This window comes from Leucoraja erinacea, unplaced genomic scaffold (genome assembly GCF_028641065.1).
Source record: "Leucoraja erinacea ecotype New England unplaced genomic scaffold, Leri_hhj_1 Leri_429S, whole genome shotgun sequence".
In the NCBI taxonomy this organism is placed as follows: Eukaryota; Metazoa; Chordata; class Chondrichthyes; order Rajiformes; family Rajidae; genus Leucoraja; species Leucoraja erinaceus.
Genome location: NW_026576330.1, coordinates 25,965 through 42,851, shown reverse-complemented (window position 1 = coordinate 42,851; position 16,887 = coordinate 25,965). Strand labels below are relative to the sequence as shown.

At 44.7% G+C, this 16,887-nt stretch overlaps 1 protein-coding gene across 1 annotated transcript in view; it reads right to left on the bottom strand.

The window, feature by feature from the left end:
• The window catches only part of tyw5 (tRNA-yW synthesizing protein 5), a gene marked incomplete at its 5' end in the record, with an annotated part of 55,854 nt that overhangs the window by 19,408 nt on the left and 19,559 nt on the right, over nucleotides 1-16,887 (bottom strand). The window contains one exon of the mRNA XM_055630560.1: nucleotides 3,066-3,203. Coding sequence (XP_055486535.1) covers nucleotides 3,066-3,203 — 138 coding nt within the window. The remainder of the gene's footprint in view (nucleotides 1-3,065; nucleotides 3,204-16,887) is intronic.

The window sequence follows — 16,887 nt, the reverse complement described above, 5'->3', positions numbered from 1 at the left end:
AATTACAGCACGGAAAACAGGCCGTCTCGGCCCTACAAGTCCGTGCCGAACTTTTTTTCCCCTTAGTCCCACCTGCCTGCACTCATACCATAACCCTCCATTCCCTTCTCATCCATATGCCTATCCAATTTATTTTTAAATGAAATGATACCAATGAACCTGCCTCCACCACTTCCACTGGAAGCTCATTTCACACCGCTACCACTCTCTGAGTAAAGAAGTTCCCCCTCATATTACCCCTAAACTTCTGCCCCTTAATTCTGGTCATGTCCTCTTGTTTGAATCTTCCCTATTCTCAAAGGGCAAAGCTTGTCCACATCAACTCTGTCTATCCCTCTCATCATTTTAAAGACCTCTATCATGTCCCGCCTTAACCTTCTGCGCTCCAGAGAATAAAGACCTAACTTATTCAATCTATCTCTGTAACTTAGTTGTTGAAACCCAGGCAACATTCTAGTAAATCTCCTCTGTACTCTCTCTATTTTGTTGACATCCTTCCTATAATTGGGCGACCAAAATTGTACACCATACTCCAGGTTTGGTCTCACCAATGCCTTGTACAATTTTAACATTACATCCCAGCTTCTATACTCAATGCTCTGATTTATAAAGGCTAGCATACCAAAAGCTTTCTTTACCACCCTATCTATATGAGATTCCACCTTCAAGGAACTATGCACGGTTATACCCAGATCCCTCTGTTCAACTGTATTCTTCAATTCCCTACCATTTACCATGTACGTCCTATTTTGATTTGTCCTGCCAAGGTGTAGCACCTCACATTTATCAGCATTAAACTCCATCTGCCATCTTTCAGCCCATTTTTCCAAATGGCCTAAATCACTCTGTAGACTTTGGAAATCCTCTTCATTATCCACAACACCCCCTATCTTGGTATCATCTGCATACTTACTAATCCAATTTACCACACCTTCATCCAGATCATTGATGTACATGACAAACAACAAAGGACCCAACACAGATCCCTGAGGCACCCCACTAGTCACCTGCCTCCAACCCGATAAACAGCCATCCACCATTACCCTCTGGCTTCTCCCATTCAGCCACTGTTGAATCCATCTTGCTATTCCTGCATTTATACCCAACAGTTGAACCTTTTTAACCAACCTTCCATGAGGAACCTTGTCAAAGGCCTTACTAAAGTCCATATAGACAACATCCACTGCTTTACCCTCGTCAATTTCCCTAGTTACCTCTTCAAAAAATTCAAGAAGATTAGTCAAACATGACCTTCCAGGCACAAATCCATGTTGACTGCTCCTAATCAGACCCTGTTTATCTAGATGCTTATATATATTATCTCTAAGTATCTTTTCCATTAATTTGCCCACCACTGAAGTCAAACTAACAGGTCTATAATTGCTAGGTTTACTCTTAGAACCCTTTTTAAACAATGGAACAACATGCGCAGTACGCCAATCCTCGGGGACTATTCCCGTTTCTAATGACATTTGAAATATTTCTGTCATAGCCCCGGCTATTTCTACACTAACTTCCCTCAATGTCCTAGGGAATATCCTGTCAGGACCTGGAGACTTATCCACTTTTATATTTTTCAAAAGTGTCAGTACTTCTTTTACTTTGAACCTCATAGTATCCATAGTATCCATAGATATATCCAATCAATTTAATTTACCACTGGTGGACTCCAATCAAGTTATAGAAAGATCTCAAGGATAATGCGGTGCAGACTCGAAGTTACTCCTGCACCTAATTTCTATGTTTCTATAATCAATGGAAACAAGATGAACCTAAACTCAATTTTGAGTGTCATAGCAAAGGGTCCGAATATTTATGTAAATGTGATATTTCAGTTATTTATTTTTAATTACTTCGCAAAAATTTATAAACATCTGTTTTCGCTTCTTCATTCTAGGGTATTGTGTGTAGATAGATGAAAAAAAAAAGAATTTAATCAATTTTAAAATAAGGCTGTAACGTCACAAAATGTGGAAAAAGTGAAGGGGTCTGAAAACTTTCTGAATGCACTGTAATTTATGTTGTTCTCAACTCATGGCTTCAATTTAAAAATCATATTGCTGGTTTTTATGTTCTTAATGGGCTATTTACTGAATTTATTCCCTTTGTTTGATGGTTCATTACTAATATGGTTCATATGAAGCAAGATGATTGTAAAATTTGTTAAAGCACCAAAGGGAGATGCAGAGCAATGTGGCATAATCAGATGAATAGGACAGATGAAAGAAAAAGGGCACGATGAGTCATCTATTTCCTAATACCTGATTTGTATTCTTTTTTAAATAGCATTATTATTAAATTGAGATTCATGGTAACCGGGGGCCATTAACCAATTGTGTCTATGCTAACCAAAAACAAAATACACCCCCACTCGTACACTACTCATCACAACCGGATGACACAAAGCCGGGTGGCAGTGTGAACTGTGAAGAGGATGTTAGGAGGTTGCAGGGTGACCTGGATAGGTTGAGTGAGTGGGCAGATGCGTGGCAGATGCAGTATAATATAGATAAATGTGAGGTTATCCACTTTGGCGGCAAAAACAAGGGGGCAGATTATTATCTCAATGGGGTTAGGTTGTAAGCTTCCCAAGCGGAATATGAGGTGTTGTTCCTCCAGTTTGTGCGTGGTCTCACTCTGTCAATGGAGGAGACCTAGAACAGACATCATGCTAAAACTGGATTAAACACAACTTATGGCACAACTAAAATACAGCTCTGGTCACCTCAGCACAGAGGGGATGTGATACCAATTAGCCCAAAGAAATGCCAACGCCTGAAGGTTTTTCACCAAGTCACACACTGCCCCGCCTTGTATATATGTTACAAGTTCTTCACTGTCATTGGGTCCAAATCCTGAAAATTCCATTCAACAGGTCTGTGGAAAGAGCTATACCTAATGGACTGCAGAGGTTCACAATCACGGTAATCAGGGCTGAACAAAATATGCTGACTTCTCAGAGCTATGCATTTTCCTAAACAAACAAAAAGCCAATAGAAATGATATACGTTATAAAGTATTTGTCTTGTCGGATACATCTATTACTGATAAGAGTTGTTACTTGCATCATAATGTGTCCAGAGCTGGAGTCCTGCTGAGCTAATTCGAAAAACACTGGAGAAAAATTGTTCCTTGTCAAAGAAAGCAGGGATATTGATGTCGTCAGCCAGAGCTGGGAACTGTTTGGTAATATCTGCAGCATCCTGTTTTAAAGACAAAGACATTTGTTAATAGCCATTTCTTCGACAGACAATATATCAGAATTAGTTGTGGAGAAAAATAATTTATGTCACTAATCTAAAATAACATTCCAAACCTAAACAGATAAACAAATACTCACAGTGCCCTCCCTAATGTTTGGGACAAAGACCCATTATTTGTTTATTTGCCTCTGTACTACACAATATGAGATTTGAAATAGAAAAAAAAATCACATGTGGTTAAAGTGCACATTGTCAGATTTTATAAAAGGCCATTTTTATACATTTTGGTTTCACCATTTAGAAATTACAGCGGTGTTTATACTTAGTCGCCCCCCCTCCCCCCCCATTTCAGGGCATCATAATGTTTGAGACACAGCAATGTCATGTAAATAAAGTAGTCATGTTTAGCATTTTGTTGCATATCCTTTGCATGCAATGACTGCTTGAAGTCTGCGATTCATGGACATCACCAGTAGCTGGGTGTCTTCTCTGGTGATGCTCTGAATTTCAGCCATCTTTAGCTTAAGCTTGTTGTGGGGGCTAGTCCTGTTCAGTTTTTTCTTCAGCAGTTAAAACGCCTGCTCAACTGGGTTCAGATCGGGTGATTCACTTGGCTATTCAAGAATTAACTCGTTTTTAGCTTTGAAAAGCTCCTTTGTTGCTTTTGCAGTATGTTTGGGATCATGGTCTTGCTGTAGAATGAACCGCCGGCCAAAGAGTTTTGAGGCATTTGAGCAGATAGGATGTGTCTATACACTTCGGAATTCATTATGCTACTACGATCAGCAGTTGTATCATCAATGAACATAGAAACATAGAAATTAGGTGCAGGGGTAGGCCATTCGGCCCTTCGAGCCGGCACCGCCATTCAATATGATCATGGCTGATCATCCAACTCAGTATCCCGTACCTGCCTTCTCTCCATACCCCCTGATCCCCTTAGCCACAAGGGCCACATCTAACTCCCTCTTAAATATAGCCAATGAACTGGCCTCAACTACCCTCTGTGGCAGAGAGTTCCAGAGATTCACCACTCTCTGTGTGAAAAAAAGTTCTCTTCTCATCTCGGTTTTAAAGGATTTCCCCCTTATCCTTAAGCTGTGACCCCTTGTCCTGGACTTCCCTAACATCGGGGAACAATCTTCCTGCATCTAGCCTGTCCAACCCCTTAAGAATTTTGTAAGTTTCTATAAGATCCCCTCTCAATCTTCTAAATTCTAGAGAGTATAAACCAAGTCTATCCAGTCTTTCTTCATAAGACAGTCCTGACATCCCAGGAATCAGTCTGGTGAACCTTCTCTGCACTCCCTCTATGGCAATAATGTCCTTCCTCAGATTTGGAGACCAAAACTGTACGCAATACTCCAGGTGTGGTCTCACCAAGACCCTGTACAACTGCAGTAGAACCTCCCTGCTCCTATACTCAAATCCTTTTGCAATGAAAGCTAACATACCATTCGCTTTCTTTACTGCCTGCTGCACCTGCATGCCTACCTTCAATGACTGGTGTACCATGACACCCAGGTCTCGCTGCATCTCCCCCTTTCCCAATCGGCCACCATTTAGATAATAGTCTGCTTTCCCGTTTTTGCCACCAAAATGGATAACCTCACATTTATCCACATTATACTGCATCTGCCAAACATTTGCCCACTCACCCAGCCTATCCAAGTCACCTTGCAGTCTCCTAGCATCCTCCTCACAGCTAACACTGCCCCCCAGCTTAGTGTCATCCGCAAACTTGGAGATATTGCCTTCATTCCCTCATCCAGATCATTAATATATATTGTAAATAGCTGGGGTCCCAGTACTGAGCCTTGGGGTACCCCACTAGTCACTGCCTGCCATTGTGAAAAGGACCCGTTTACTCCTACTCTTTGCTCCCTGTTTGCCAGCCAGTTCTCTATCCACATCAATACTGAACCCCCAATGCCTTGTGCTTTAAGTTTGTATACTAATCTCTTATGTGGGACCTTGTCGAAAGCTTCTGGAAGTCCAGATACACCACATCCACTGGTTCTCCCCTATCCACGCTACTAGTTACATCCTCGAAAAATTCTATAAGATTCGTCAGACATGATTTACCTTTCGTAAATCCATGCTGACTTTGTCCAAAGATTTCACCACTTTCCAAATGTGCTGCTATCCCATCTTTAATAACTGACTCTAGCAGTTTCCCCATACCGATGTTAGACTAACTGGTCTGTAATTCCCCATTTTCTCTCTCCCTCCCTTCTTAAAAAGTGGGGTTACGTTTGCTACCCGCCAATCTTCAGGAACTACTCCAGAATCTAAACAGTTTTGAAAGATTATTACTAATGCATCCACTATTTCTGGAGCTACTTCCTTAAGTACTCTGGGATGCAGCCTATCTGGCCCTGGGGATTTATCGGCCTTTAATCCATTCAATTTACCCAACACCACTTCCCGGCTAACCTGGATTTCACTCAATTCCTCCAACTCCTTTGACCCGCGGTCCCCTGCTATTTCTGGCAAATTATTTATGTCTTCCTTAGTGAAGACGGAACCAAAGTAGTTATTCAATTGGTCCGCCATATCCTTGTTCCCCATGATCAACTCGCCTGTTTCTGACTGCAAGGGACCTACATTTGTTTTAACTAATCTCTTTCTTTTCACATATCTATAAAAACTTTTGCAGTCAGTTTTTATGTTCCCTGCCAGTTTTCTTTCATAATCTATTTTTCCTTTCCTAATTAAGCCCTTTGTCCTCCTCTGCTGGTCTTTGAATTTCTCCCAGTCCTCCGGTATGCTGCTTTTTCTGGCTAATTTGTACGCATCATCCTTCGCTTTGATACTATCCCTGATTTCCCTTGTTATCCATGGATGTACTACCTTCCCTGATTTATTCTTTTGCCAAACTGGGATGAACAATGTTTGTAGTTCATCCATGTAGTCTTTAAATGTCTTCCATTGCATATCCACCGTCAACCCTTTTAGAATTAATTGCCAGTCAATCTTGGCCAATTCACGTCTCATACCCTCAAAGTTACCTTTCTTTAAGTTCAGAACCATTGTTTCTGAATTAAAAATGTCACTCTCCATCCTAATGAAGAACTCAACCATATTATGGTCACTCTTGCCCAAGGGGGCACGTACAACAAGATTGCTAACTAACCCTTCCTCATTACTCAATACCCAGTCTAAAATAGCCTGCTCTCTCGTTGGTTCCTCTACATGTTGATTTAGATAACTATCCCGCATACATTCCAAGAAATCCTCTTCCTCAGCACCCCTGCCAATTTGATTCACCCAATCTATATGTAGATTGAACACCCATTATAACTGTTTTGCCTTTGTCGCACGCATTTCTAATTTCCTGTTTGATACCATCTCCAACTTCACTACTACTGTTAGGTGGCCTGTACACAACACCCACCAGCGTTTTCTGCCCCTTAGTGTTTCGCAGCTCTACCCATACCGATTCCACATCCTCCAAACTAATGTCCTTCCTTTCCATTCCATCCATCCCTCTCTAATCAGTAACGCTACCCCACCTCCTTTTCCTTTCTGTCTATTCCTCCTGAATATTGAATATCCCTGGATGTTCAGCTCCCAGCCTTGGTCACCCTGGAGCCATGTCTCCGTGATCCCAACTATATCATAGTAATTAAGAGCTATCTGCACATTCAACTCATCCACCTTATTACGAATGCTCCTTGCATTGAGACACAAAGCCTTCAGGCTTGTTTTGACAACACTCTTACCCCTTATAAAATTATGTTGAAAAGTGTCCCTTTTTGATTTTTGCCCTGGTTTTGTCTGCCTGCCACTTTTACTTTTCACCTTGCTACCTATTTCTTCTACCCTCATTTTACACCCCTCGGTCTCTACGCTCACACATTTAAGAAACCCTTTCCCTTTAACTCCATCCTCCACTATCCCATTCGACACCCCCTTATTCAGTTTAAAGCCACTCGTGTAGCAGTGGCACACCTGCCTGCCAGAATGCTGGTCCCCCACCTGTTAAGATGCAATCCGTCCCTTTTGTACAGTTCCCCCTTATCCCAAAACAGATCCCAGTGATCTAAGAATCTAAATCCCTGCCCCGTGCACCAGTTCCTCAGCCACACGTTCAGGTCCCGTATCTCCCTGTTCCTGCTCTCGCCAGCACGGGGAACTGGAAGCAAACCGGAGATAACAACCCTGGAGGTCCTGCTTTTCAACATTTTTCCGAGCTCTCTAAAGTCACACTGCAGAATATTCACCCCCTTTTTTCCGACATCGTTTGTGCCGACATGCACTACCACTTCCGGATGTTCACCTTCGCCCTTGAGGATTTTCTGCACTCTGTCCGTGACATCCTGGATCCTGGCACCGGGAAGGCAGCACACCATCCTCGCATCCCGTTTGTTGCCGCAGAAACCCCTGTCCTTACCTCTCACGATGGAGTCTCCCACTACAATGGCCTTGCCTGCCTTAGGCCTTTTTGGCTTTGGCTCAACAGCCCTATTCGCATCACAGGCCAGTCCGCCGCTCACGTCTTCTGTCCCAACAGCTTCCAAGCGGATGAACCTGTTTACAAGAGGTACATCACCCGGGGACGTTGGCATTCCATGCTTCCCTCCCTTTCTCACTGTCTCCCACCTTCTCTCTTCCAGTACCTTAGGTGTAACAATCGTACTGTAGGACTTGTCGAGGAACGACTCCGTTTCTCGTACGAACCGGAGGTCATCCACTTGCTTCTCCAGTTCCCCAACACGGCCCTTCAGGAGCTCTACCTGGATGCATTTTTCGCATTTGTAGCAGCCAGAGGCACCAGCGGTGTCCTTGACCTCCCACATACTGCAAGCATCACACTGAATCAGCTTGCCTGACATCTCCTTCTTTGGTCTCTACCTCTCAAGCGTATTGCGTGGTCTCCTCTCCTCAGCCTCCTCGCCGAAGACTCTCGAGCCAAAGACTCACACTTTTCTCACAGACTCTCGAGCCAAAGACTCACACTTTTCTCACAGAGCACTTCCCTCACAAGGCCGCTCACTCACTGCCGCTCGCAAAGAGCTGTCCTGCTTAAATTGACTGATAAATTGCCTGATTTACCAATTTACAGAGCAAATTCCTCAGTTTTCAACTGTTTTCACCCCTCTCCTCCCACTTGGGCTAGAGCCAATCAGTCGTATCTCTTGCTAATCTGTTGCTGCTGTTGTTCCTCCCAAATCTACAGCAGTAGATCTACATAAGTGAGACAGTACTTTCAGAAGCCATACCTGCCCAGGAAGTAACACCCCACCACCGTGTTTCACAGGTGAGGTGATATGCTTTGGATCTTGGGCCGTTCCTTCTCTCCTCAATACTTTGTTCTTGCCATCACTCTGATATGTTACTCTTCATCTCATCTGTCCACAAGACCTTTTCCCAGAACTGTGGTTCCTCTTTTAAGTATTTCTTAGCAAACGGTAATCTGGCCATCCTATTTTTGCGGCTAACCAGTGGTTTGAATCTTGCAGTGTAATAATAATAATAATAATTTATTTGTATTATTTGTATTATGTTTGGGACACAGCAATGACAAAGCACTTTTAAAAACAACTCAAGTTGACCAAAGTGCTTCACATCAGTGCAGGTACTAATTTGATACATACAACGGTAGACAGACCTAACAAACATACATAAACTGTTTACAGATTATGTAAATAGTTATGTCAGAGGTGCTCAAAAACGCTTGGGAGTAGAAATAGGTTTTGAGTCATGACTTAAAGGAGTCAATAGTGGGGGCAGTTCTGATGAGGAGCGGGATGTTATTCCACAGTTTAGGTGCTGCAACTGCAAAAGTGCGGTCAACCCTGAGCTTAAACCTAGACAGCGGGATAGTTAGTAACCCTAAGTCGGGCGACCTGAGGGATCTGGAGGTAGAATGGTTGGTTAGATGATTTTTGATATGGAGGGGGAAAGCCCTTTAAGGGCTTTGTATATGTATAAAAGGAGCTTTAAGTTGATTCTATACCGTACTGGGAGCCAGTGGAGAGAGGCCAGAATCGGGTTGACGTGATCCCTTTTACGGGTACCCATCAGAAGGCTTGCTACGGCGTTTTGGACCAATTGCAGACGGGACAGGGATGATTGGACTCTGCAGATCGAAGAACTTGAGAGTTGGCGTGCTGATCAGCTTTGTTTTGAGGAAATCAAAAGCCTGCTGGTGGTGGGGAAACCAAGACCAGGCAATGTCTTTTTTCGTCAGTTGCCTCAGGGGTGCGCTCAACTCGCTGAGGTCGGGGATAAACTTCCCCAAATAGTTGACCATGCCCAGGAAACGCTGCAGGCTGGTAACATCTGTCGGGGCAGGCAGCTCGGAGATAGCGTTTGTCTTTTGCGGATTGGGTTTCAGCCCGCGGGCCGTGAAAATGTGGCCAACATATGGTATCTCAGCTACCCGGAATCTGCATTTTGACGGGTTAAGCTTTAAGTTGATCTGGCGTGCGCGGTCTAGAATCCGTCGGAGGTGGCGATCATGCTCAGCAGCATCTCTCCCATAAACAAGAATGTCATCCACAATAATGGCACACGGCAGACCAGCAAACAGTTGCTCCATGGAGCGCTGAAACACTTCGTTAGCGGAGTTGATGCCGAACGGCATCCGCAAAAATTTGAATCTTCTGAAGGGTGTGCCGAAAGTGGTTAAGTCCGAGGAGCGTTTGTCTAAAGGTATTTGCCAGAACGAGCTCCTGGCATCGAGGACGGAAAATACCGTGGCCTGACCGACCTGGGCAGCAACATCTTCTACAGTCCTCATAGGGTAGTGGGGACGTTTTATTGGCAGATTCAAATCCTTGGGGTTGATGCACACCCGTATTTCGTCCTTACCCTTCTTCATGGTGGCGACCATGGTGGAGACCCACTCAGTGGGATCGCTGACGGATTCCAGCACTCCCATGTCAACCATGTTTTTCAGCATGGCTTCAACCTTGCCCTTCATGACAAACTACACCCTGTGTGGGGCACAGATCACAGGCACTACCGAGGGGTCAGTTGCGATCTTGTATACAAGTGGCAGCTTCACCAACTTATCGTCGAAGAGGTCAGGGTACTCGGAGAGTGGATTCAGCATCACCCGCACTTCGTGGACCGTACGGTCGAAAGACACCAGACCGAGATCCTGGCAGGCTTGATTGCTCAATAGAGTAACACAGTCACAGTCCAGAATAAAAAACGACAGGTTTTCTGCATGATGATTTCTGCAGCACACAATGGAAGGTGGCCCTCCCCACAGGTGTTAGCTCCTCTCCCCCATAAGCACGCAATATAGAGCGATCAGCAGTCAACAGCTCATTATTTCTTATCTGTTTGAATAGGAATGTTGACATAACGTTCACTTTCGCCCCCGTGTCGAGCTTCGCAGCGAAGGACTTGTTGACAGTAATGAGCACAGAAGGATCGGGGAGGCGAGATCGGCTATGAAGGAGAGTGTAAACACTAGTATCTCCCATGGAAATGCTGGGCTCAGAGTCGGGGGCAGTGTCAACAGAAGACTGGGAATCGAGTTCATTATCAAATTGCTGAAGGTTGTTTAAGAATTGTCTAGGAGCTGGGGGAACGTTCCCACGGGAGCGACAGGCAGCTGCAAAGTGGTTCATCTTCATACAGAAATTACAAGCTTTGCCAAATGCTGGGCACTGTGACTGCATGGAGTGGACATAATTGCAGTTGGGGCACTTCTTGGCAAGCGGGACCCGAGGTACATGAATGGGCCGCGGCATAGGGCAAAAGTTGTCTTGCTTTCGACGGGGCATAGCAACGCCAGTCAGATTAATAGCCCGATTGTCAGATCCTCTCTGCCCATGTGGCGGGGCAACTACTTCAGCAATACGGCATTCATGCATTGCCTGAGTCAGGGTGAGGTCTGGTCTTTGCAGTAGATCAGCACGTAGCTTTTGATCGAGCATGCCGGTGACAAGGATATCTCTGGTGAGCTGGTCACGCATGGTCTCGAAACGGCACCGCTGAGCAAGGTAGCGCAGGTCAGTGATAAAACATTCAACAGGCTCATCAGGCTGCTGTTTCCGTGTAAAAAATCTAGCCCGCTCCAATATGCGGTTGGAGGGCAAGTCACAAATCTCCGCAAACTTGCGTAAGAGACATACCGGGTCATTTGCAGATTCCGCTGGCTCGACGACCTGGTCGTTGTCATCCAGGACCGCTGGATTGTAGATAAAAGCCTGAGCTCATTTCATTACGTCGGGACCGGCAAGGTTCAGCAGGAGGGAAGCTTTGACCGCATCTGGGTAATTTCGGTGCACGATGTTGACGAAGTGGTTGTAGTCAATCACGAAAATAGCCCAGCGCCCCCCAATGTCAGCGTCAAAGACAAGGGGGCTTTCGGCATGAGGATGCCATAATGAATGGGTAATCGAACACTGGTTACACTAGGGATAAATAAAACCCGATAAACAGGAGGCGAGCGTTTAACTTGCTGACACCATGTAAAGGAGTCAAGTCTGACACATCGTGACCTTTACTGAGTCTTTTATTAATGCACACGTCCCAGCACTGACTGCATCTAGTCTTCAGGCGTACTGGAACCAAAGGGAGGAATAAGGGGAGGATATCACAGTTATACTGATATGGCTGGGCGTGGTTAGTGCTGTTGAGGTAGCTACATTATAGGTTGCATGCATAAACCATCTACAAACTTCAAGCCAATGCACCCACGCCCCCCATTTGCAGTAAGTAGTGCCTTTCAGCTTCAAACCACACCTAAGCCATCATTTGCAGTAAGTAGTGCCTTTCAACTTCAAGCCACAATTTGCAGTAAGTAGTGCCTTTCAACTTCAAGCCACAATTTGCAGTAAGTAGTGCCTTTCAACTTCAAGTCAAAGCTCCCAAGCACCATTTGCAGTAATAGTGCCTTTCAACTTCAACCCAAAGCTCTCAAGCCACCATTTGCAGTAAGTAGTGCCTTTCAACTTCAAGCCAAAGCAACCAAGCCACCATTTGCAGTAAGTAGTGCCTTTCAACTTCAAGCCAAAGCAACTAAGCCATAATTTGCTGTAATAGTGCCTGTCAACTTCAAGCCAAAGCTCCCAAGCCACCATTTGCAGTAAGTAGTGCCTTTCAACTTCATGTCACCATTTGCAGTAAATAAGCTTTAGAAACACTTTTTGCAAGCTTTAGAACCAATAGACATTTTTTGCAAGCTTTAGAACCAATAGACATTTTTTTTGCAAGCTTTAGAACCAATAGACATATTTTTTGCAAGCTTTAGAACCAATAGACATTTTTTTGCAAGCTTTAGAACCAATAGACATTTTTTGCAAGCTTTAGAACCAATAGAGACTTTAGAACCAATAGAGACATTTTTTGCGAGCTTTAGAACCAATAGAGACTTTTTTGCAAGCTTTAGAACCAAGCTTTAGAACCAATAGAGACATTTTTTGCAAGCTTTAGAACCAATAGACATTTTTTTGCAAGCTTTAGAACCAATAGACATTGTTTTGCAAGCTTTAGAACCAATAGACATTTTTTTGCAAGCTTTAGAACCAATAGACATTGTTTTGCAAGCTTTAGAACCAATAGACAACTTTTTTTGCAAGCAATAGAAGCAATAGACATTTTTTCCGAAAGCCTTGGGACCAGACACTTTTCGTAATTCAGAATTTTTCGGCTTTCGGAATGGAAGATTTTTAGCGTAGATTTTAACGGCTGGCTCAGTGGTAGAGTGCTCGGCTCATATCCGCAAGGTCGCGAGTTTGCGCCTCGATCCCGGCAGTTACTCGATCGCGAGTTTGAGTCTTCAATGTAGTTTTTTTCTTGCAGAATAGGAGAGAATAGGGAGGGTTAGGCTGGGATCATTCTCTGCGAGATAATCTTAGTGCGGGAGACAAGTGTAGGAGAGGTGTACTGACTGTGTGGGCAGAACTTTGGAAGTGATTGCCCACCATTCTCAAAAGCCGCTGTGTCTCCCTGTCCCTCCAACTCCAGAGGAATCCGCTGCCCGATGCGCCGCTACGGCGACAAGTGGCAGTTCGCCCACAGCCCGAGCTGCGCCCCCCGCATCCGCAACCCGGGTCCTCTGTTGGAGCGGGGCTGGGGTAGAGTTGTGAGTGTTGCTGGCTGTGAGTCTCTGGGATCTCCGTGCTGCAGTGGGCCTGGGGGTCGGTTCCTGTGGGCGAACTGCCACTTGCCGCTGTAGCGGCATCGGGGAGCGGCTTCTGGTGGGTCCTGACGTCTCTCTCAGCTCCTGTCAGGGGGGGTGCCCCCCGTCAGGACCAACAGGAACCCGCTCCCCGATGCGCCGCTACAGCGACAAGTGGCTGTTTTCCCACAGCCCGAGCTGCGCCCCCTCATCCGCAACCCGGGTTCCTCTGGAGTTGGAGCGGGGCTGGGCTAAAGTTGCTGCTGGCTGTGAGTCTCTGGGATCTCCGTGCTTGCAGTCGGTGTCCCGTTGGCCCTGACGTCTCCGGTCACCCCTCTGGACTGGAGCTGAGACTGGGAACTGTACCGCCCTTGCCCCCTCCCTCTGCAACTGCAAACAACTCCACAGTTCCCAGTCTCAGCTCCTGTACAGGGGGGTGGCCGGAGACGTCACAGCCCGAGCTGCGCCCCCTCATCCGCAACCTCAAGACCAAGACGCACCTTGCACACCATCAGCTTCGGTCCCTACGGGGAGCGTGTTCCTCTGGAATTGGAGCGCGGCTGGGCTGCTGCTGGCTGTGGGTCTCTGGGATCTCCGTGCTTGCAGTGGGCCTGGGGGCCAGTGTCCCGTTGGTCCTGACGTCTCCGGTGATTGGCACTAACTCCGACGTGAAGACAGTGCAAAGCCCCCGCGCCGGTGCAATGGGCGGGGAGCTGGAGAGGGGAGGGAAGGGGGTACACACATGGCAAGCAGAGGGGTGTAGGTGGGGTGAAAACCGACAATTCGCTGCCTGCCCGCTGAGTTAAAACGCTCATGCAAGAATCACGATACACTGTGTATCGTGAGTCTACCGTAGGAACTTTTTAACTCAGCGGGCAGGCAGCAGCAGATGTCTCTTATTAACCCTCCCGCGCAATATACCCTCACCTTCTCTTTTATGAATGGGGATTTAGTTCCCCTTTCTTCGAGGACCGACCGGAGGTTCCGCTGTCACCTCTGCGGGCCGCCCTCGGTGAACGTGTTCAAGGACCTTTCTTCAAGGACTGAAAAAATGTCGCTATTCGGAGGTTTTCGTTATTTGGAACTTCGGATAAAAGGTTGTGCACCTGTATATATATAAGTGTGTGTGTGTATACATCTATCTATGTATCTATATTACTAAAAGTCTGTTCTTGACCGGTTTTGGCCTTCTGTGCTGCGATTTCTGAAAGAACGCCGCCACCTACGGCCGTCATTTTTGGCCACCTTGCTCAGAGCCCCCCTCCGCCGCATGTGTGCCAAGTATTTTTCCCTTCGATTAAAAAGGACAGAGGTGTTAATATAGTAAAAAAAATTCCCCATTCTCTCTGCTGCCCCTGCTGGCGGCAGGGGGGAGGATCTAAAAAACCAGGAAGTGGTGTGACACACAGTCTCTTCAAGCTTGAGGAAGGCAGAGGGTCATGTTTCTCTGAGCTGTGAATAACACTGAACACATGTAACTCAAATGTAAGTGCCCTTCGTGGTTCTAAAATGCTTGCAGAATGTGTCTATTTATTCTAAAGCTTGCAAAAAAATGTCTCTATTGGTTCTAAAGCTTGCAAAAAAATGTCTATTGGTTCTGAAGCTTGCAAAAAAATGTCTATTGGTTCTAAAGCTTGCAAAAAAATGTCTATTGGTTCTAAAGCTTGCAAGAAAATGTCTAAAGCTTGCAAAAAGTGTCTCTATTGGTTCTAAAGCTTGCAAAAAATGTCTATTGGTTCTAAAGCTTGCAAAAAAAGTTTCTCTATTGGTTCTAAAGCTTGCAAAAAATGTCTATTGGTTCTAAAGCTTGCAGAAAAATGTCTATTGCTTCTAAAGCTTGCAAAAAAATGTCTATTGGTTCTAAAGCTTGCAAAAAAAAAGTGTCTCCATTGGTTCTAAAGCTTGCAAAAAATGTCTATTGGTTCTAAAGCTTGCAAAACAATGTCTATTGGTTCTAAAGCTTGCAAAACAATGTCTATTGGTTCTAAAGCTTGCAAAAAAATGTCTATTGGTTCTAAAGCTTGCAAAACAATGTCTATTGGTTCTAAAGCTTGCAAATGCTAGGAGCGTTGTAAGAAAGGTGGATGAACTTAGAGCCTGGATTGACACCTGGAAGTATGATGTTGTGGCGATCAGTGAAACATGTTTGCAGGAGGGCTGTGATTGGAAACTAAATATTCCAGGATTTCGTTGCTTCAGGTGTGATAGAATTGGAGGGGCAAGAGGAGGAGGTGTTGCATTGCTTATCAGGGAAGATATTACAGCAGTGCTTTGGCAGGATAGATTAGAGGGCTCGTCTAGGGAGGCTATGTGGGTGGAACTGAGAAATGGGAAAGGGGTAGAAACACTTATAGGGGTGTATTATAGACCTCCAAATGGGGAGCGAGAATTGGAAGAGCAAATATGTAAGGAGATTGCAGATATTACTAGTAAGCACAAGGTAGTGATTGTGGGAGATTTCAATTTTCCACACATAGACTGGGAAACACATTTTGTAAATGGGCTGGATGGGTTGGAGTTTGTAAAATGTGTGCAGGATAGTTTTTTGCAGCAATACATAGAAGTACCTACTAGAGAAGGGGCAGTGCTGGACCTCCTGTTAGGAAATGAGAGGGGTCAGGTGGCAGAGGTATGCGTTGGGGAACAGTTCGGGACCAGTGATCACAATACCATTAGTGTCAATATAATTATGGAGAGGGTCAGAACTGGACCTAGGGTTGAGATTTTTGATTGGAGAAAGGCTAACTTTGATGAATGCGAAAGGATATAAAAGGAGTAAATTGGGACGGTTTGTTTTATGGGAAAGATGTGGAAGAGAAATGGAGGACATTTAAAGGTGAAATTTTAAGAGTACAGAATCTTTATGTCCCTGTTCGTTTGAAAGGAAATAGTAAAAATTGGAAAGAGCCATGGTTTTCAAGGAAAATTGGACACTTGGTACGGAAAAAGAGAGAGATCTATAATAATTATAGGCAGCATGGAGTAAAGGAGGTGCTTGAGGAGTATAAAGAATGTAAAAAGAATCTCAAGAAAGAAATTAGAAAAGCTAAAAGAAGATATGAGGTTGCTTTGGCAAGTAAGGTGAAAGTAAATCCTAAGGGTTTCTACAGCTATATTAATAGCAAAAGCATAACGAGGGATAAAGTTGGTCCATTAGAGAGTCAGAGTGGACAGCTATCTGCAGAGCCAAAAGAGATGGGGGAGATATTGAACAATTTCTTTTCTTCGGTATTCACCAAGGAGAAGGATATTGAATTATGTGAAGTAAGGGAAACAAGTAGAGTAGCTATGGAAACTATGAGGATCAAAGAAGAGGAAGTACTGACACTTTTGAGAAATATAAAAGTGGATAAGTCTCCAGGTCCGGACAGGATATTCCCTAGGACATTGAGGGAAGTTAGTGTAGAAATAGCAGGGGCTATGACAGAAATATTTCAAATGTCATTAGAAACGGAAATAGTGCCCGGAGGATTGGCGTACTGCGCATGTTGTTCCATTGTTTAAAAAGGATTCTAAGAGTAAACCTAACAATTATAGACCTGTTAGTTTGACGTCAGTGGTAGGCAAATTAATGGAAAGGATACTTAGAGATAATAT